Raw genomic sequence first — 21,573 nt, 5'->3', positions numbered from 1 at the left:
ATTCTGGGAACAGAACATAGCTGAGGCTCCTTGGAGCATTTGCTAAACTTTGCTTTCCTGTTTACATACAGTTACGGCTCGTATGCAGCTTGTAATCACAGCGTAGCAGATTTAACACTCCCAACTGATATAATTTTTTTAAACAGTAATTTGATTTCAGATATGCGAGAAAGACATTAAAGGTCAAACTATCTGTCGTTGAGCCGATACTGGCTCCTCACAGATAAATCTAATATGATGAACGCTGCACTGTAAGTACAGTACTCACTTTTTAAATCAGATACAGAGAAAGGTGGTTGCCAGCTAGTTTGTAAAATACATTGCTGGGAAGTTACTAAATATTGACTTTATAATGTTCCCATTTTTGCTGTTGGAGCTGCGAGCTCCAAGGTCTACACTATCCATTCATCCACACATCCGTGTGTGCCTCTACAGCTCACCAGAATCAGTCCTCCTACAGTATTGGTCAGAATCTATACAAACTTGCACACATTCAAACTGTGCTCAAGGACAAAGTCGCATTTGTTGTTTTTCAGAAAATAACCAGTAAACTGTGAGGAATGTTGGGCCGGATGAGCTACTGCCTCATTGACCTTCTGGTCAATATTAAATACATTTTATTGTGAAAATATCAAATTAATTAACAGCAGCTGTATCAGTATGGAGGCTCTAGTTTCACTCTGACAGTCCTTGACTTTTCCCAGTAAGGAACCTGCTAGCACTTGTCAGCTAATTAAAATTTGAATACAATCTTATATATATGCTCTTGATGACAAACAGCAAGGCAGGCAAGACTGACGCTAATGACTTAATTATTGCTGTGCACTATAGTGTTTGTGGGGGTGCTGGGAAGCACCTCCCTCACTAAGGTGAAGCACACTCTTGCAGTGTCTGACAGGAAGTTTTGATTTTGTTGTGCTTTTGTTTTGAAGTCCACTAATCAATGTTCTTTTGATGTCAACTCCCTGAAGGCTGGATTCATGATGTGCACACATGATTACAGCCTAATGATGTTCACCTGATTGGAGTTCCCCAATTATCCTCTGTTCGTGGGGTAAACTATCAGATGAGAGCTGAGGGTGTGAATGGGCTGAATATTTAGTTTGATTTGATTTAGTTAATTTGTATATTATTTAACTGGGGTTTGATTGTAGTCAGATATATCACATCCTGCAAATTCTCATTTGTTTTTCTCTACCAATTGGCCGTTAAGCCCAAATCTCTCTGAATAGACAATATATTTGCTTGTGTTAACATAAGTTAATGTTAGATGTTAGCTTGTTGGTGAGTAGCCTTCAGTAATAGTAATAAATCACAAAGCAATAGTACATCGAAGATGCTGCAGAGCACATAACCCAGGTAGCTACCACAACTAAAACAAGGTAGCTGCAGCAGGCTAACGTTAGTTTTTAAAATAGAACTTACTTCCAGATGTTTCTTTAGGTTGGAGTCTTCTGATGCTGAGAGCAGCTTGAGAGAGTTTTCATTGCACAGTCAGATTTTGCCCATCATCCCTTTCTTCTTTAAAGGTAAAGTGGTGTCAGAATTTCCAAGTATGAAATGCATTCCTGCCCATGCACTGCTGGATCTGTTGTGCTGGCTCCGGGTCCATTGTGTAACTGACACCATCAACATTTATAGGATGCTCACATTAGAGCTTCTCATTGCGTGTTTTGTTTGGGTTTCCAGCAATGTGTGAAATTACCAAAATTAGAGAGAAGATAGCCAAACATAAGAAAGAGGAAAAGACCGCCGTGCAATCCATTTATTTCCACAACGTAACTGTATTCTAATTATCACCTATTTGAGCGGCAACTGTAACAGAATAAAGTTACTCATATTTCGTATTTTAAATACGTAACGTTGGTCCACATATTCCGTTATTGCCCAACACTGGTGCTAAACAGTCCCAATATTTTTATGTCACTATCAAGTTTGACAAGAAAGATGGATTTTACTGACATGGGATTTTATGAATGTAAATTTATTAAGCTCTCAGGAAGTGGTAGAAGGTTATCTGCTATATTTACTGCTACTTTAGTGCAAGTTTATACAGATAAATGAATCACAATATATTTCACCTCACCTCGACTTACTTTTGAATAAAGTGTAATGCTTTATATTAGTTTAAATAACCCAAAATTACAAGAAACTCCAAGTGATACACTAATCCTTCAATAATCTTATTCTAATTATATAATGCACATTACCACTGATTTTATTAGCAACATTTTGTACATTTACTTGAGTAAAAGTTTAATTTGACTTCAGTTTGATTTACTTTTATATTCCATTTATGCGATTGGGTGTGTGGCAACATTAGACCTAAACCTTGACAGCATTCAGGACCAAAACACTGGAGGAGGCGGCGTAATGGAGTCATGGCAGCAGCCAGCATGACTAGTCATGTAACTAAAAGCTAAATCCTAATGTAACAATTTTGTTGCTACGCTGTCTTGAAGTCATGCTTGGTTCACACTAACCTCTACGTAAGCAGGACATGCTAATAATTGAAGCTCGAAACAAAGAGCTGTCCCGCTGAGCTGCTTTTATACAGATACGTTTTCATTTTAGGTCTCAACATAATCAGTGAAGTTTTCTACAGGATTCTTTTCTATTTCTTAATTCTGGTAGTTTTGATTAACAAAGGTCTAAAAGTTCGTGTTATTTCGTCCTCATGCATCGCACTCAGATGCTCAGGCTCTGAACTCCAGCTCAGAGGGTAACACCATCAATCCTGGGAGTTGACATGTTTACTGGTTTGTGTGTTATTGTTACTCCACTCACTTCAGACTTCCCACATCCGTTCTTTATGGGCTTTTAAAACGATTTAAAATATATATGTATGAATGGGAGCGTGATTGGCGAGCTGTAATCTGATCTGGAATGGGACTGAGATGATTAGATGTCTGCCCTCACATCTATCTGTATTAAGATGGATTGGATATTTCCCCTGGCAGCTTTGGGAATCGTAACAGCCCATGTTAAACAGACAAGCACACACATCCTTATGGCTGAAAAATGGTTTATGGGTATTCAACTGTTCCAAGAAAGCTTGGTGTATTGGTTGGTGGTATGAGATACAGTCATGCCCCAGGGAAAATGGTGGTGAAAGGAAGTCTGGGAAAGCTCTGAGACTGGAAACTGTGACCTGACCTACTGTTCAGGAAGTGGTTTGGGAGCTTTTGTAGGTCATATGTTTGCTTGTTTTTAGCATGAGGGCTGTCACATCTTGGCGTGTGTAAAGAAACAGTCCAGCACAGTAATGTTTTCATTTCCACAGTCCGAGAAATTAGCTGACTGGCATTTAAAAAAGCAACAAAAAATGCTGGCTGTTTCCATGAAACTGCTTTCAGATTCATCAGTACTTTAAAATGAGGTGAAATCTCTCAAGTTAATAAAAACGTTGAATACATTTGTGTCAGCGCTGTAAGCATCAAGCTGCCACGCTGCTGTACGCCTTTCCCTCATCTGTCCATCACTTTATGTTGACTTTAACCATTCTTAAATAATTTAGTTCCTGCAGAAGCTTTTCAGATTCTCAGAAGTAATCCTCAAACCAGGGGGTAATGGATCTGCAAAGCTGCATAAATAAAACGTCTTCATTTCCTCAGTTTCCGTTTAACTGCTGAGAAGATTTGCAGGAACCATAAATCGATAATTAAAGGAGAGCGAGCTGTGACCTGTAATCCTGTCAACGTCTCCGAAGTAAATGGTTATGATATTGACTAAGGGGTGGGGCCGGCTGCACAAATAGTAATCCTCTAGTCATCTAAACTAGTAATGAATCTTACAATCTCAAAGTTGTTGACAGAATCAGAACAAAATTGTCCGTTTTGTTTTACAGATTCCTGGTAAGTGTTACTCTTTACAAGCTTTTGGGGAGAACATTATGTGTAAATTGCTGCTTCTTGTCTGCCAACAAAGCAGCAGAGTGGCCATTTTTTTCTAAACCAAATGCAATAAAACCCCAGAAATGTCTTGTTAATGATTCATCCCTTTTCTGTTCACATAAAACATAAAAGCAGCCAATGTACTACAAGTCTGATGGCATCAATCTGCACAGGCAAATGCTATGATCTGTCTAAACCAGATCCAACACTGAATTCTGTGTGAAATTCAATTGCTGCTGATTATTTTTAATCACATTTGCCAGTATTTCTGAGCTCTCGCGGGTATTATAGAAATAAAGTTATCCGTGAAGTCATATTAATATCAAACCCATGCGTCCAAATATGTGGTAACATTTTCCACCTGGTAGAAGGCAGCTGTACTTAACATTACCCCCTCTGATCCCCCAGCTACTGCTCTCTTTAGATAATCTTCACTAAATCAAGGGGAAAATGTAGCTCAGTTTAGCTCAGTTTGTATGCTGGTTTGTCATGTAGTAGCTTTCAGTTACACAGCAATGACTGCAAGGTGTCCAGGTCCGATACTGCAAAGCAAGCCCAAATCATCACCCCTCCACCACCAACAACTCAACAGTTGGTGTGATGTGTTTGTGCTGATGTGCAGCATTTGGCAGTTTGCTTTATGGCCACAGATCTCCACTTTAGTCTCATCTGCTCAAAGCACATTTTTCTGGAAATCTTGTGCTTTGTTTAGGTGCACCTTTATAGAAAGGAAAGAGTTTCTCTTGGTAACCCTTTCAGACAAGCCGTACTTGTTGAGTCTTTTTAGTTTTTTATCGTACTGTCATGAACTTTAACATTTAACCTGCTGACTGACACTTGTAGAGTCTGTAGCTCTTGGTTTTGTTTTGTTTTTTTGTAATTTCCCTGATCATTGCACAGTCTGAGCACAGACATCATCCTGGTGCAATTGTTAAACTCTATTAATGCCCACACTTTAACAGAGGTGGTCACACTGCTACTTACCTTCTTTGTTCCTAGAGAAACAGCGTGGGTGGTTTACACAAGACTGAAAACAGTCTTGTGTAAACTTTATTTCTCATATCTGTATATATAGTATTTCAAGTTTTCTATTATTACATTTTTATTTTCTCGCTTCTATTATTTGTTTTTAAGGCAGTTCCCATGTAACCGTTTCTCCTCCAGTCTTATCAGCACAGCTGGCTGTGTGACATGACCCAACGTGACACGAACACAATAGGTACAGGACTTGACTGCAGAGCCACAGCTCTGGGAGAGACAGCGAAGAGGTGTTTTTTTGTGGCTGAAAGGAACTAAAGAGCTGTGGGTGTTCGTCTGATGGTCATGAGGAATCAATAGAGACTGTTCAATGAGTAACACAACACTGGTTCAGAACAGGGGCATGGGCGCCACTAATTGCTCTTGCTTTGTTTGCAATTAGTCCAACATTCTGCCGCTAATGTGATTAGGTCACTTCAGATAAAAGAAGCTTTTGGCAAACACCTACTACGGATGGTGTGTCTGACGTAAATCTGAAACCTCTGTCATCCATCAGCTCGCAGCTGCCCTATGAAGTCTGAGCTGAACAATTTGATAAGATCAGATCTGTTTTTTGTTACTTTGACTCCAGCTGCGGTCAGTTGTTGGGAAATGTCAAGTTGTGAAGAAACCGTTAGCAGCTGAAGACATTATAAGGCAATAGTTAATATAAAGAGAATTTTTCAACCAGCCACATGATGCAGGCTATGTGACACCAGAGAATAAACACCAGAGAAAATATAAAACAGCGGCTCTACTCTGATCTACTTTCCATCGCTACACACAGCCTGTTTTATTTGTGGCTAAGGAGCGGTAATGTTGTAGCCAGTGACACTGACAAAAGTCAATGCAGGAGTTATAAGCTGCTGTAGAATAAACACAATTTAAGCTGATTAATATTAGCTGATGCTAGCAAGCACATACTGCTTATTATTGGTTTATTACCTCTAAGACTTTACTGCTATTGCCAAACAGCAGCCTGTTTTTAATGCTTAGTTTATTTTTTTTGGTCCCAGTTATGCTAAATGTGTAGCAGACAGCAACATTAGTTACCATGTATTTGAAGATTGATCTAGTCCACAGTGGGCCTTCACCAAAGCAGACCAGGACATTGCTTCATGGTCCTTGGGTCTTTTTCATTATTTTGAATTCTCAGTTGATATAGTCGAGTTGGTTGAGTTTTGAATTACAGTTTTGAGGCCTTATTATGAATTCAAATGTAATATTAGGCTTAAATTATATTGTATTACATCTGTATCTTGTTGATTTTCAAATTCCTGTTAAGACTGCTTTACTGTTCTAGAGGTTTTCTTGGTCATTATTTGGCTTCAGTTCCTATTTTGAATTAAACTTGCTTCCTGTTTTACTCTGTTAGTTGTTTTTCTTTTGTGTCTTGTTTTGGATTTGCCTTAACATCTGTTTGATTCTTAGGTTGGTTTTTTTTCTTTTCTTTTTTTTTTTTTTTAAATTTCATATGGGGCGATCGTGGCTCAAGGGTTGGCAGTTCGTCTTGTAACCGGAAGGTTGCCGGTTCGAGCCCCGGCTCGGACAGTCTCGGTCGTTGTGTCCTTGGGCAAGACACTTCACCTACCGCCTACTGGTGATGGCCAGAGGGGCCGATGGCGCGATATGGCAGCCTCGCTTCTGTCAGTCTGCCCCAGGGCAGCTGTGGCTACAACTGTAGCTGCCTCCACCAGTGTGTGAGAGTAAATGAATAGTGGCATTGAAACGCGCTTTGGGTGCCTTGAAAAGCGCTATATAAATCCAATCCATTATTATTTTTATTATTAAATTTCATTCCGTCTCCCCTTTAGCATCGCCTGGATATTACCAACCACCATACAAACAGATGTGTGTTCAGGGTGTTCCTGCTTATGCAAATTCAGTCATTAAAAAAAAAAAAAAAAAAAAAATAGTCGGCCACTCACTTTAGTATTCTGATTTCTGATTTGAAATTTGTGGCCGGAAGGTCATTATTCCTGCTGGACTGTTTTTTGTTTTTGTTTTTTTAAATGCCAGTTTTTGATCACACCTTTCAAAACATAATAACACAGGCTGCTAAAAGCATAAATGCAACTCTAATTCAGAGTCGCTGCAAAATGTGTGGCTCCATTTTAGCCAAAGCAACGCCTCTATCAGACTGTTAAAAAAAAGAAAAAAGGATCAAACTAGAAAATGGTATCCACATAAGCAATATGTGATGAGCACAGAAAGGCTTTTTTGTAAATGCCAGCGCTGTTATCAGCTTTCCTCTCTCTGCACACAGTCAGTAAATCACCTGTTTTTGTGTTCTGGTCAGCTTGGCGATACCTTGCACATTATTCTGTTTGCAATCCTTCAGTGAATCTGGGCCACAATGTGCACTGATGCACATTAACAAAGGCTCCTCTCTGCCGTGTGTACCTTTCTTTCCCGTGGAAGTGAAAAGCAGGAGATAGAGTTACATCTAATGAGAAAAGGACTTCACACCCCATTGGTTTTTCTCGCCACCTGGAATCCAGGCCACCGCCACTAAAACCTCAACGGCAAAATTAGGGTTGAACGGGAAAAGGAAAAGTGCTCCGAGAATAAATATGCACGCTCGTCTGCTTTGTCAACAGCAAATTGACAAATTACCTGCCACTGTTCTGTTTTCACTGCGTTCAGGGGATAATTGAACGTTACATGACCCGGACTCCCTTTGCCTAAAAACACATTGAATTTGTTAGCGAGAAAGGGAGGCTGTGATTTCCTGAGGAACAAAATCAGCAAGACAGGAATGATGAACGCTGAAGTAAAAGACCAATTTGGCTGATAAAATGGTAAAGCTTTGCAGTCTGCCTCATGCGTGAAAGTTACTGTCCTGAGCTCAAAGGCACTGGCTCACCTTCACTCCTTTTTTCATTGTGGATTTTCTTCCTTTACTTGGTTAATTGGAAGACAGGCCTGTTTTTTCAAGTTCAAAGGAGGAACTGTTCCTTCATGAGCTCTTTTCCATAAGTAGGAGCTCAGTAAGCTGACATGATTACACAGAGACCCACCTGGACTCATGAAAGCCAGGCAGTCCCAATGGCAGTGAGTCGAAGCTAATTAAAAAGTGTGAAGAGACTTGGGTGGCTTTAATGTTGCTTTAACATATTTGTTACTAAAAATTCATTTATAATATAAGTTCTAAAGCCATACTGTTTTATTTATACCACTGTGAAGAAAGTTAAATGCTGATAAAAGAACAAAGTTACCCTACTTTTACCTTTAAGAACACGGATTGACAAATCAATCCGGTGAACGCCTGGTAGGTCAGTAAAGCTTAGCATGTTGATATTGAGCCAAAGTGCAAAACTCAGCTCATTTAAATGGTCCAGCTTTAGGTGAATGAAGTAAATAGACTTACAGTCTTCCTGTGGAACGTCTTTGAACTTCATGAAGGGTGGTCGTGGCTCAGGAGGTAGAGCTGCTCATCTTCCAGTTGGGAGGTTGGTGGTTCGAACTGGGGGGCCAAAGTATCCCTGTGTGAGTTAATTGGTGTGTGAACGTTAGAACTTAAATGCAGGGGAAGACTGTATAAATACATGGACACAATCAAACAAGCACCAAAGCGCTACGTGAGAAACGGTCCATTTAGATGCTGAATGGTAAATCTCAAGCCACCTGTCATTTCTTTATAGTTTACTAGGAAAATGTGAAATACCTGTACTGATTTATTTATCTAGAAATGGTCAGGTACAAGGACGGGATGGAACATGAGTGAAAAAGCAGCCAATGTCCAAATAAAGACTAAAAGACATAACTTTACACTGACAACTTTACGCAATCAACCTCAATTATCAAAGTAAACAGAAAATAACAAAAAGGCAAGGCTAAAACTAAGACATGAAGGTTCATATTAACCCCAATAAAAGAGCAGAGAAGGCACTGGAACACAAAAGAGACAGAGGGAGGCAAAGACAGTGAAACACAACATTAGAAGCAAAAGAATCAACAAAAGGAACCAAAATTCAGCAAATACTAGACAAAACCTTTGGACCATGACAGAGATGCCCACCTCCTACAGCTGAATCCATATTTCACTGACAGACGAGAGTGGTTTCAATCATTTCATTTCACTCTGAGTGAAAGTGAATGAGCTCATAGCCACCACATTTATTTTCTCTGCTAATCTCTTTACATAAAGTAAACTGATACAGCAGGTGTCTTTTTCAGTGACATCACCCCTCCCCAACAACTGAACTAAAAGGAGAAATGTTGCAGCATTCAGCTAACTGAACACATTTTACACCAGTGTTTACAGGTCATTTTACTCTGAGAAAGAGGGTTTGGTGTGTGGCTGTGCCTGATAAACAGGGAAGGGCTGTCTAATTCAGCCTGCATAAATGACATTTCTGTGCGGCAGATTGCTTGTTGATGGTAAACCATTAAGACAGTGAGTCACTGGCTCACTGGGGATGTTTTTTTAAAGGAAGGCTGATACTGTCAAAGGCAGGCCAACAATCCTGTCTCAGAGAAGAAGATGCTCTTGATAAAACCTGAGAGCTGATGTTTCAAGGTTGTTTGAACTCTGTCTTAATGAGCTGGACGTTTTCCAGTGGGTATTAGCATTTAGATGAAATGTGTGTTAAAGTGGTTTGGATCTTATGGACTGTCGGTGCGTTAGCCACAGCTGATTTTCTGAGAATACATGTTAGTGGATGTACATATTAGGGCTGTAGATTGAGCTTCACTATTATAAACAAATGGTCATCAATTTTTAGTTAATTTCATCTACGTAGTAAAAAGTGTATTCATGAATCAGTATGCAGTCTATTTAAAAAAGAAAACTATTTAATACTTAAAATCAAACTGCCACCCTGCTGTGTGTCTCGTGTGCTGATTTCATATGCTGAACACATTTGTCCTGTGGTTCTTTGCAGCTCTGGTGGTGAGATTTCTGACCAGACGCTTCATCTGGGAGTATGACCCCACACTTGGTAAGACAGCCCAAGAAACGTGTATCCCCTCCTGCTGCTGTTACTGCCATCTCCTGTATCTGCAGAAATTGCACACTGTCAATTTTATGGTTTTATATGAAGTTCTTATAATACATGTAGTCCTTAACTAAGTTGATTATTTAAAGATATCCCCAGGTGTAAAAAACACACAGCAGATTCCACTAATTTTACAAAACCTAAGCCAGTTACTTTTAGAACCACCTTTAGCAGCAATAACTTGAAGTAATGGTTTTCTGTATGACTTTGTCATACAAGTGTTATATGGCACAGGTGTCTTAAAGTCCCAGCACAGCAATTCAGTCAGTTCAAGGTCTGGTCTTTGACTGGACCATTGCAACACCTTGATTCTTTTCTGCCATGCTACCGCTAATGTGAAATCTTCTGTAACTAGCCTAGCATTACTTTTAGCTTTGTGCCCTCTTTCTGTAAGTTTAGCCAAAAATTGAAAGCAGGAGAAACATCTTGTTCAGGCATTTTTCCTGCATGAACCTCTCTAAAGATGACATAATGAAAATGTGTTTGCTTTTGGCACAGCTAGGGTAATGGCTTTCCCCAGCTAGTTTCCAGCTTTTAATCTAAGGTAAGCTAGCTGCTGCTCATTTTAGTTTTCATAGTTAGCATAGATTCATATTAGTGCTGTTAGCGTTAATCTCGTTAAAATAACGTTAATTCCATAACTGCATTAATGCGGCAAATCTTCGTTAGCGAGTTAACGTGGATTGCCCCGCATGTGGGGCTGGACGGCGCTAACGCGTTGACACCCTGCGATGAGAGATTTAACGAGATTAACGCAGACAGCACTAATATATACCAAATCTCCTCATCTAACAGGAAAAAGAGAAAATGGAAATTCTAGGTGCAGGAGTTATATCATGGGCACTATCATGGCCAGCACAGAGCTAGCACTTTAATCTTCTGCACAAATGTTTATCTGGTGAAAACAGAATAAAAGCAATAATTGATTCATTAAAAATTCTGGGATAAAGTGCTGAAACTGCTACAACTCAGCGTAATGTAAAATTGTTGTTGGGGGGTTTCTCTTATCAGTGCATTATATACAGTAGAACTGGCCTTTTCATACTCTGGTTGAACCAGTTCTCTACATTGTAATTATGGGACACAAAGTGCCTCCTCTATAATGTGCTTTTCATTTCCTGGCTGTGCTTGGCAGGTCAGCGCCTCTGGACTGTTCACATGATGCTCCTTCAATAGCCTGCCTGTTCTTAGCAATACATGGTGCAGTACAGTGCAATCACCAACATAAAGCAGACCGCACTCAGGAGCATAATTAATCCATTTTCATATAATAACATAATGATCACAGTCATTATGGCCTCTGTGTGACATCTCAACATATGCCTGTGAGACTGCTGAGATATGTTCAGGTGCTAGACCAACAAAGAGGAAACACTTTAAAGCGATATGATTCTGGATTTCTTTTACATTTAGCATACGTGGCATTTAGATCATACTCAGCTGCCACCCATCCACATCTTACTACTTTTTTACAGTATAATGTATTGCCACTGTGCCAGCTTCATATTACACGTCTGCTGTTTAAACTCAAAGTAGGGAATGTGGTAGAAATCAGGAAAAGAGCAATAACTGCTTCCTTGGTTACAACAAGAGGTTACGTCACAACCCCTTGAGGTCTGTAATGGAAATAACAGCACCGCTGGAGGGTGTCTGTGACCAATCAGACTGCCTGGATGAAATTACCCTCAAAGTGCTCAAAACATCATTAAAACACTATTATGAGCAGATCGCACAGGTAGGGGGTTTGCATGCTGGAGAATTACTGCCGCAATGGGGGCTGCACTCCATCTATCTCAGTATGCCTTCCAGTAGCTATTGCTCACCATTCATCTCCATTTATTATCTACCTATTTATCTGGATCAGGTTTACAAACAAGCTCAGATCTTATTCCCTGCAGTGAATTGTCCCTTTTCAGCCTAGATGTACGAAACAGCCCAAGCAGAGCTATCTTGTGCATCTTCAAAGGCAGATTTTATTTCAGGGGACAGTAGATTTACTGTGACTGCAAAAAATTCAGGCTTAGTGAAGACAATTTTCTGCAGGATAGAAATGCAAAGCAGGAGATGAAGCATCGCTGAATATGTTTCCAAACCAACTTCATTCTAAGCCAAAGACTAGAAAATATGGTGAAGCATGTCTTCCCTTTGGCTTCACCTGCACAAGTGCCGAGGTAGGTCTCCCCTGCAGAATTGGTTTTCCCTTCGTGGGGAGCAGCGCTGGGCTCTTCAAATCACGGACAAACAGGATCCCACAGTTGTTTATGTTTTTAAACCCATTTTGCACAGAGAGGCATTTTTTGAAAAATGCATTGATGGCAATGTTGAATATTATTACACATACAGTAAAATAATCACATCGTGACGCCTCTGCCTTTCTAAATGGAGGGACGGTAAATGCATGTGTATATGCAAGCGTGTAAAACCTGCAGATAGTCAGATTAACAGTATTTTGTCTCTATCTGCCATTCTGCAATTCATCTCATGTAAACAATAACGTGGCGCACAGCGTGACGTGAAAAAAGGCACCTACCTTTGACGTTGCGTGACGAACTCTGTATTCTTCGTCCACACGTAAACGGGAAAAGGAGTTTTAAAATATCTCCGTTTTTAGTGATTTGAAACGCCGTTTACATGTGGACGAAACGGCTGCATGTCCAAAAATACCCCTGTAGGCGTGGACGTAGAGTAATAGAGTTAGTAGTTTACATTCTTTCTACCTGTAATTTATTGCAGGTTACTTGTATTTTCCTAATTGTTTACTAAATGCTTGAGGTGTGAAAGGAACCGCAATGGAGCAAAATATGGGTGTGTGTGGTTGGAGGATGCGTGCGTGCGTGCGTGAGAAGGGGGGGCGCGAACATTTTCTTGTAAAACAAAGGGGGGCCTAGCAAAAAAAGTCTGGGAACCACTGCTTAACACATTAAATTCATATTCTCAGAATCATGTAAATATACGAACATGTGGGCATCTCCAGATATGATCAGTACTTGAATGAAGAATGAGTGTGCTTGTGTACCTGCGCGCGCACGCGCGCACACACACGCACACACACGCTGTTGTTGTGTTCGTGCTGGATATGATGTGATGTGACGGAGGAAGCATACATCTGACTGTGAAACTGCACACTCATTAGCTAAAAGACTAAACTAAGGTCCAAAAGGGCTAATTTTATGAATTAATACTTTTTCAGCTCTTAACTTAGCCCATCGTGTGTGTCAGCATGCTTGTAGTGGGAAAAAAAAAAAAAACAACTGAGTTCTGATAACTAAGAAAGAAAGCACTTTTTGCATTCGCTGCATTTTTTAGCTTTTACATATAAAAGCCTGCACATCCAAAGAAAGAAAATGTGTGGCAAGAATTTAATCTCTTTTTTTTCATCTCTAGTTAAGGAACCAATCATTGAAGAGAATTAAAAGATGCAAAAACAGGAGTAAAAAAAAAAAAAAAACAAAACCAAAAAACGTGCAGATCTCTGTATGTTTAAATTCTCGGCTGGTAGCAACAGAGACTGAGTTTGCAGAAACACTACATGGCTCTCATTCCCAGCAGCACAATGGGAACCAACAACACTTCAGACTGCACATGGCCACAATATTGCAAAAGTTATTTCTGTCTCTGCACACCGTCTGGTTACAGATTCTAATCTCCTTTGGCTCACAGAAATTAATTGTGTGCTACCGCGACTGTGGTTTGGCATGACAACAGCAGCTCTGCTTTATATTATATCACACGGCTTTTTTGCTTGCTCATGCTCTGCACCATTTTCTCTGGTTTGTTGGAGCAATTTATGGAAGCGCACACTGACAGAGTTCATCAACAAACTGGATGGTTTTCACTGTCGACACTGAGACTTTTTTTCCCTGCCTGATCCCAAAACAGCGTAAAGCAGCTGTTTGCACTGTCATTTTTGTTTCTTCCCAAGACCCTTACAAAGGATGGTGAGCCTGCTTAAATCATACCACCAGCACTGCCTCCTGCCAGTGCTTTTATCAACAGATACACTGGGGTGTGGACGTGGACAGATTGGGAGCTGACAGGGAGCTGGCTCCTGAAATAGGCTGTCCCACGAGGCACAGCGTGACTCTGGTTCTCCTTAAGGAGGCTCCTTGTGAATGCAGCCAAACAGCTGCGTCAGTTGTTTCCTCCTCTGGCTCCCTGTGACATTTCATTTACATCACACAACACAATTTATCCCCCCCGGAGAGGTGAGCACACCTGGCACACAGCAGAGGGGGCCTTGCAGGACCTGTCATTTTAAACTCTCTCGTGAGATAGAATCTGAACATCAGTCTGACAGGTCCTCTCCATCGCTTCTTGGCTTGGGTTTTTAAAGTAATAAGACCTAATCTTTTTTTAGTCAGAATAAAACATTTGAAATACAGCATTTAATTCGATTGAAGTGATACTTTAGAACTTATCTTCAAAGCTTTTCTTTTAATACGTACTATGAAAGTTCTTTTCATTGGTATCAAATGTGTAGTGCTTTAGGTTCATAGAAAACAGTCTTATGTAGTTAAAACCAAAACATAAATAAATCAAACACCTTAACCTTTTCAATGGGCCCCTTTTGGTGTGTTTTTGACAAACGTCCAGTGCAGTTGTGTAGATCACTCCCTGGAAATCGCACTACTGACACCGACACATTGCCAAATTCTAAAACTTAACTTTCATTTTGTGGAAGTGGCTGGACTTCCAGGGTATGTTGGCTGGTGACTGAAGGGTGTTTCTCTTACTTTTTTAAATGCATTGTATACTTGGACACAGTGGCAATAGAAGCAGATTTCTGCTTTATTAGTCTGAATTCACAGTGTACAGTGAAAGAGGAAAAAAAACTATGACTAAAACTACGCTCCTGGTTGTGATCCTGACCTGTCATGGTCCATAAAGACCTTGGAAGTTTGAGGACTGTAGTGAAATTAAAGCCGGCACAGAGCTCCAGGAATAATCTAAAAATAACTGCCCTGCTGAAAGCAGTCCAGGGATGCACACGAAGATGATCTTGAATGAGAGACTGGACAGATTTTTTTATGTTTATGGGACGATTCCCAGAACTTTTACAACTATCATGCCAGAAGAATCAGTAAATATATAAACAGAAGCACAATCGGACTTTGTAGTGTTACAAACTGTTACACAGTTTAGCTGGTTTGAAGTTCATTCCTTCCAGTGTGGGTTTCGTTCCTGTGTGTCATGTTAGCGTGTTCCTCGTGTTTGTCTAGTCTGAAAGGTTCAAACACTCAGTAACAAAATTCTGCAATGGCTTAAATAAAATGCACACTGCATTTTTATGACGTTTGGGAGCAACAAACAAAATAACATTTCAAATTATGTCTAAAGATGAACTGCACAGTCTTTGTGACTGGCACATGGAGTACTTGCTCATTTTAGACATTGGGACAAATGAGTCAGGAATCCTGGACCTCTGTGTACATGATAGCAGAGGTAAGAGATTTTTTGTGAAATCACTCAGAATGCTAGAAGAAAGCATCGGTTTAAGCCCTGTCATGGAAAATGTCATACGATGGAAAATCCCGGCAGTTTGCCTGCACAAAAAAGGTTTCAGGGAGCCTCGATCCTGCCTGCGAGGTGTTTACAGATGGGATTTTATGACAGCGAAGGGGGTCGGGCAGATAACCTGCTCTCTGACTGAGGTCAAATGAAAGGTCACAGTCACAGTTCACACCTGTGCCGGCAATACAGAGCTCTCATCCTGTTTTTCAAATCACAGAGAGGCGAAGCTCAGACTGTTTTCAGGTCATTGCAAGAGTCAAACTTCACCCTGCAACCAGGAGAGTCTGACAGCATGCTGGGAAAAACCTGTCCCCAAAATGTAAGCAGAAGAGAAAGAGTGTTCTCTCTTCAAGCTACTCAGCATCTGTCTGAACCAGGCAAAAAGCAGTTGTTTTGACCTAAAAATGATGCTCTCCCATCTCAGGCATGAACATGTTTAATACATGGTTCCTCAAAAACAAATGTGGTGCCAATGACAACTAGCTAATGTCTCTAAAGGGAAGCTGTAAACCCAAATGCCTTTGCTCTGACTGTGTCAAACAGGGGGGATTGCACTGCCTGCCTGGCTTTTATCATCAGCAAACAGAGGGTCAAAGTGTAAAGAGGTTTATGACCTGAAAGGACTAGAACTAGAAAATGACCCCATGGTAACTAATAAACAACCCACTGTTGCAGATGAGCTACAGTTGCAGTCATTTTAAGGGTGGAGATTCTGTTTAATTCAATTTTATTTATATAGCACAACACAACAGCAGTCGCCACGAGGCGCTTTACTTTTTTTATTTTATTTTTCAGCAAAAAACATAAGCTTAATCCTTTCTGGCTCCTTAATTGCCAGAAAGGCTAATATGTATTTAGATGTAAATGCGTTAATAACGTCTGTTTAAACACTTTTCAATAACTATTTTCATGTTACCTTGAAATAAAACATCTCCCTCTGCTGTTGCTGCAGCTTACTGCAACTTCTACACGTGTGTACAAAATGTGCACGGAGTACCGGTGTCTGTTACATGCAACTTTGCACCTTAACCAGATGCTTTTGGTAGCCATCAACAAGCTTCACATCATTAAAGATGCATGCATTCCACCCTGGGGAAAAAACAGTCCCAAAAAAAGCATTAAAAGCCTAAAATTCCCATGACAGTCATCATGCACATGAAGAGTGTATATTAACGTCTGATCACAACCATATATTACTAGCTGGCTAGTAGCATGTAATCATGTTCGTCATTCTGACTGGCTTTTTGTGATGCCCACACTTCTAAAACATTTGCAGTGAAGTCTAAGGAGCTTGAAAAGAAAAGCGTCTGGACTTCTTCAAGCTGCTTGAAGACGTTTCAACTCTCATTCAAGCAGCTTCTTCAGTTCTACAGTCAAATGTGGAGAGTCCCAGATTTAAGCCCTGTGGGAGTGTCCCCCCCAAAAGGGACATGGACCCCCTATTGATCCTCTACCTAATCACACGAGCCAAGGTGTGAAAACGGGTGTAGGTCACAACCAGCCAAGGTTCCTGGTGAGCTCACTGAGAAGCCTAGCCCCACCCTATCATGTGATTTCCTGAGGTCAGATGGCCCAGGATGTAAGTGGGCGTTAAGGTGTCTGGGAAAGGCTCTCAAAACTGGATTATAGATGGCAGACAGTTGGTGTCGTAAGCCCCGCCTCTGTTCAAAGATGGTCGCTCACAGTAGACATAGATGGCGTCTTTCACTCCTCTTTCAAACCATCTGTCCAAAATGGGAACATTTTGGCTGAGAACTTTCACAGACATTTGCAGTACATGTTTGTTTTTTTGTCACATTATGTTTTTACAACTAGCATGAGAGTTTGGAGCCGTCACTTTGAAAGGTATCTGCTATGTGTTTCTGATGTGTTGCGCGTTGTTTTAAGAAGGCTACAGTGATGCAGTAAACTGCGTCAGTCCTGCAAGTTTCCTGAAACTTCTCACCAGCAGCCCTGTCACCAACATATTTTAGATAAAATTACAGCTTAGATAAGATGCAGGGTTTTAGTGTGAGTAAGCTTCTTGCAAACAGTAATCATCACTTTTATGTGTCATCGTCTGAATATTCAAAAGAGTAGTAGGTGGAATTATAATCACGAATGAAAAGAGTATTGCAAACACATTGAAAATCTGCCCGCCCTCACAGTGATACTGATTTGTTAACTCACAAAGAATACATAACGATGAGTTCCACTCTCATGTTAGGAAGTGTCAGTTTTCCAGTAATGACTCACTTTAGTTCTTTTTTTGAATGCTGCATAAAATATTTCCTCACATTTTTTGCCTTGCAGAATCAACATATCGTCATCAAGCCAATATCGACGATGAGGCTGTCACCATGGAGATTCTCGACACTGCAGGCCAGGTGAGACAATTTGTCAGGTAACTTTTTTCAGTAGTTTATCGCCTATGTTGCTGTTTTTGATTACACCGGGTAGTCTCTGGGTGGTAGTGAGATCAAACATTTCATGGCATTTCTTTAGATGTTTGCACAGCTGCAGAGGCCCAGAAACAAGTTGGCAACCTCTCGGCAACTTCCGGTCACAAGGGAAAACTACTCTGGAGTGGTTCTGGAGGTTGCTGGCTGTCGTAGGGTGAAATAAGTTGCCAACAGGGTGCTAAACTAGTTATTGCCTTGCTCGCTAGCAGCCACCTGTAGTTTGTTTGGAAGACACCAGCTTGTCTTGAAACACTCCCCAACTAAGTATGAACTGGAAACACAGAAGGTACACCTCCAAAGTAAAGGTTTTGCCTTATCGCTGAAACCAACAACTTTCAAAAGATGCAACTTTTACTTTGGAGAAGTGTTTGCAACTTCAAGAAACCAGTCATGGGATACACATTTTTCTCTGAGTGTGACAGGTGTTTGGCTGGGCCTTTAGCAACTGATTTCAAAGACACTCAACCTCTGGAAATCACTTACCTACTGGTTGGGCGATACACATTTTTCTTAGGACAGATGTTTGCTGGGAGTCTCCAACCAGTCTCTAGGCCAGGGGTAGGCAACTCCAGGCCTCAAGTGCCAGTGATCCATGATCCATCACAGCTGATTTAAAGGGCTAAATGACTCCTCAGCATTTCTTGAAGTTCTCCAGAGGCCTGGTAATGAACTAATCATTTGATTCAGGTGTGTTAACCCAGGGTGTGATCTAAAACCTGCAGGACACCGGCACTCAAGGCCTGGAGTTGGGGACCCCTGCTCTAGGCCTTTGAGACTGTGACAAAGCCTTTATAACAAAACAAGCATTTATCCACTTTATGAATCATCTTCAGTCCTTATGCCAACTAACTGTCTGTAAAAAATAAAAAAAATAACAAGTCTTTCTGCATCATTCATTTTCACAGTTGTTTCTTTGTGCCAAAAGTAGGTGTACAGCCCACTGTCTATGTCGACTGAAAAAGTGTTTGTCAAGTGTTTTTCAACTCTGAAATGTACTTTAATTAAATATGAATGTGAATGTGACTGAAATAGATGGAAAAGACATCATTCAGTTAACTTGTCCTCTGATTATTCAGGTGTTTTGAAGAATTGTTTGGCTGGATGTGAGAGTGGATGGCACTTAAAGATGTTAATTTCCTGGAGTATAATAGAAGTATTGCCAGGTTTGACCATGAGCGAGAGCTTGCGTAAGTCCTTGGGCTGAAGATAAATATGCTGCACTGCTGCGTAGGTGTTCTGCTGGCGGCCGATTTCCCCTGCGACACTTTAGCCAAGCCATCTCTCTCTCTTGGTCTCATTACAATGTAGTCTATTTTTCAGCTGGCATTAGGATGAGGTCTGAATGTTTCCAGACACGACTTCAGTGAATGTCAGACCTCTCACGGCTATGATTGTATCAAAGCATTGTGCTAACTCTTGTAATTTATGGAGGTGGAGTCTTAAGTTCAGAAGGCGGCCAGGTTCACAAACGTCAGACTCATCTGTCCTCTGGAGGAGGAATGCAGTATTTTCAAGTCGTTTTCTGGCATCTGGTACAAGAAAATTACATAATCAAAAAACTTCCTTCCAACAAAATCATTCCTTAATGTTTAAAATGGGTTAGAAATAAATTATTATTATTATTATTTATTTAGCATATTTGGATTTATAATTGTGTGTGTGTGTGTGTGTGTGTGTGTGTGTGTGTGTGTGTGTGTGTGTGTGTGTGTGTGTGTGTGTGTGTATGTATGTATGTATGTATATATATATATATATATATATATATATATACACACACACACACACACACACACACATATATATATATATATATATATATATATATATATATATATATATATATAGTAAATGTGCCTTTTTAAAATGAATATTCATTAAATATATCTAATGTTTTCAGCACCATACTGTATCAGATATATATTGTTTGTATATTATGCACATGCAAAACATTTCCCCCCCCCCCCATTCAGGTTCCTAATATTCTATTTTTGAAAAATGTGGCCACTCTTCGATAAATTGTTCAGCTTCCTCTGTCGGTAACTGTGAGATCAGAGCCTTTGGGCCTCCATCTAGTCCAAGCAGGTGTTGTGTGATCGGTCATGGATGATTCTGCAGCCACATGATCAAATTAAGAGCACATGCTCGAGTGTTTGCATTACACAGATGGCTGCAGAATTCAATGTAGGGCTTAAGAGGGTGTGGCAGAGTGCAAAGATAATGTTAGGAACTAAACATGATTCTTAGATCAGAAAGGACTACACGTCTTTTTATGTTTAAACACAAAAAGAGCTAAAAATGTATATGCATATTAAAGAAGCTGACTGCAGCCTGTTCTGTTTAAATAATATTTGAGTCAAAAATATTAAATGAAAAGTTTTCTTGGTGGGAAAATTAGAGAGAAACTACATTATCAACATAAATCTACAAACAGGAAAATGCTAATATGACTTTTACAGCTTCACTGGACCCAAAGGTAAAGGCAGCACATCTGAAATTCCCCAGCTGCTCCGTCTGTTATTTTTACCTGAGATTTTCTTTGGTTGGTGTTTTATGATAATTTTACAGTAAAAAAAACAAGACAAAAACAAAAAGCTACAGTTGTTTAGCTTAATTTAGGAACTGGAAACAGGAACTGCTAACATGGATTTGTTCAGCAAAGTCTCTACAGACTTAAAGCTTCACACATAAAATAGATATGAATCATTATTACATCATCATTTTATTTAAAAACATGGGAAAATCTGTAAAACTCTAAATCAGCTTCAGCACCATGTGTCTTGTCTTCTTCTCAGGAGGACATCCAGCAGAGGGAGGGTCACATGCGTTGGGGTGACGGCTTTGTCCTTGTGTATGACATCACGGATCGGGGAAGCTTTGAGGAGGTGGGGCCGCTCCGAAGCCTCCTAGAGGAGGTGAAGAAACCGAAGAACGTTCCTCTGGTTCTGGTGGGCAACAAGTCTGACCTGGACCACGTCCGGCAAGTCGGTACAGAGGAAGGAGAGCGGCTGGCAGCCGAAATGGCGTGTGCCTTCTACGAATGCTCTGCCTGTGCCGACGAGGGCGGCGCTGTGGCCGAGGCGTTCCACGAGCTCTGCAGAGAGGTGAGACGCCGCAAAGCTGTTCAGGGAAAAGCCAGACGCCGCAGCTCCACCACTCATGTCAAACAGGCCATCAACAAGATGCTGACCAAGATCAGCAGCTAGGGAAGAGCCATGCTACCGCCTGATGACAGGAACAAAAATTGCTTTTCTCGCTCAAATGTTTTGGACCATCAGTGGACGATGACTGATTTAAGTGTGAAATGTGTTCTTCTGTTATTCTCTAATTGTTATTCGATGAAAAAAAATAAAATCCAAGTGCACTGTCTTTTCAGGCTGTAAGAGACAACGAATGACACTTGGCTTGGGAGCCATAAAAGATGATTTCTCATTAATAAAAAACTGAAATGCTTTTGGATTGAGATGACAGACATTGATGAGTCATGTCGACTAGCTAAGACAGGAGTGGGCAATCTCAGTCCACGAGGGCCGGTGTCCCTGCAGGTTTTAGATCTCACCTTGGGTCAACACACCTGAATCACATGATTAGTTCGTTACCAGGAGAACTTCAGGACATGTTGAGGAGCTAATTTAGCCATTTAAATCAGCTGTGTTGGTTCGAGGACACATCTAAAACCTGCAGGGACACCGGCCCTCGAGGACTGAGATTGCC

General features: G+C 40.6%; 1 protein-coding gene across 3 annotated transcripts in view; it reads left to right on the top strand.

Moving 5' to 3' along the window:
* Positions 1-21,318, top strand: part of rerg (RAS-like, estrogen-regulated, growth inhibitor) — a 45,897-nt gene extending 24,579 nt beyond the window's left edge. For all 3 annotated transcript variants that reach the window (XM_026146775.1, XM_026146776.1, XM_026146777.1), the window contains exons 3-5: positions 9,797-9,853; positions 17,714-17,787; positions 20,655-21,318. In XM_026146775.1, the coding sequence (XP_026002560.1) occupies positions 9,797-9,853; positions 17,714-17,787; positions 20,655-21,065 (542 nt within the window). In that variant the 3' untranslated portion in view covers positions 21,066-21,318. The remainder of the gene's footprint in view (positions 1-9,796; positions 9,854-17,713; positions 17,788-20,654) is intronic.
* Positions 21,319-21,573: the final 255 nt, after the last annotated feature.

Source organism: Astatotilapia calliptera, chromosome 17 (assembly GCF_900246225.1).
Source record: "Astatotilapia calliptera chromosome 17, fAstCal1.2, whole genome shotgun sequence".
Taxonomy (NCBI): domain Eukaryota; kingdom Metazoa; phylum Chordata; class Actinopteri; order Cichliformes; family Cichlidae; genus Astatotilapia; species Astatotilapia calliptera.
Note: the sequence above shows the minus strand (reverse complement) of the source record. Positions and strands in the feature narration are given on the sequence as shown.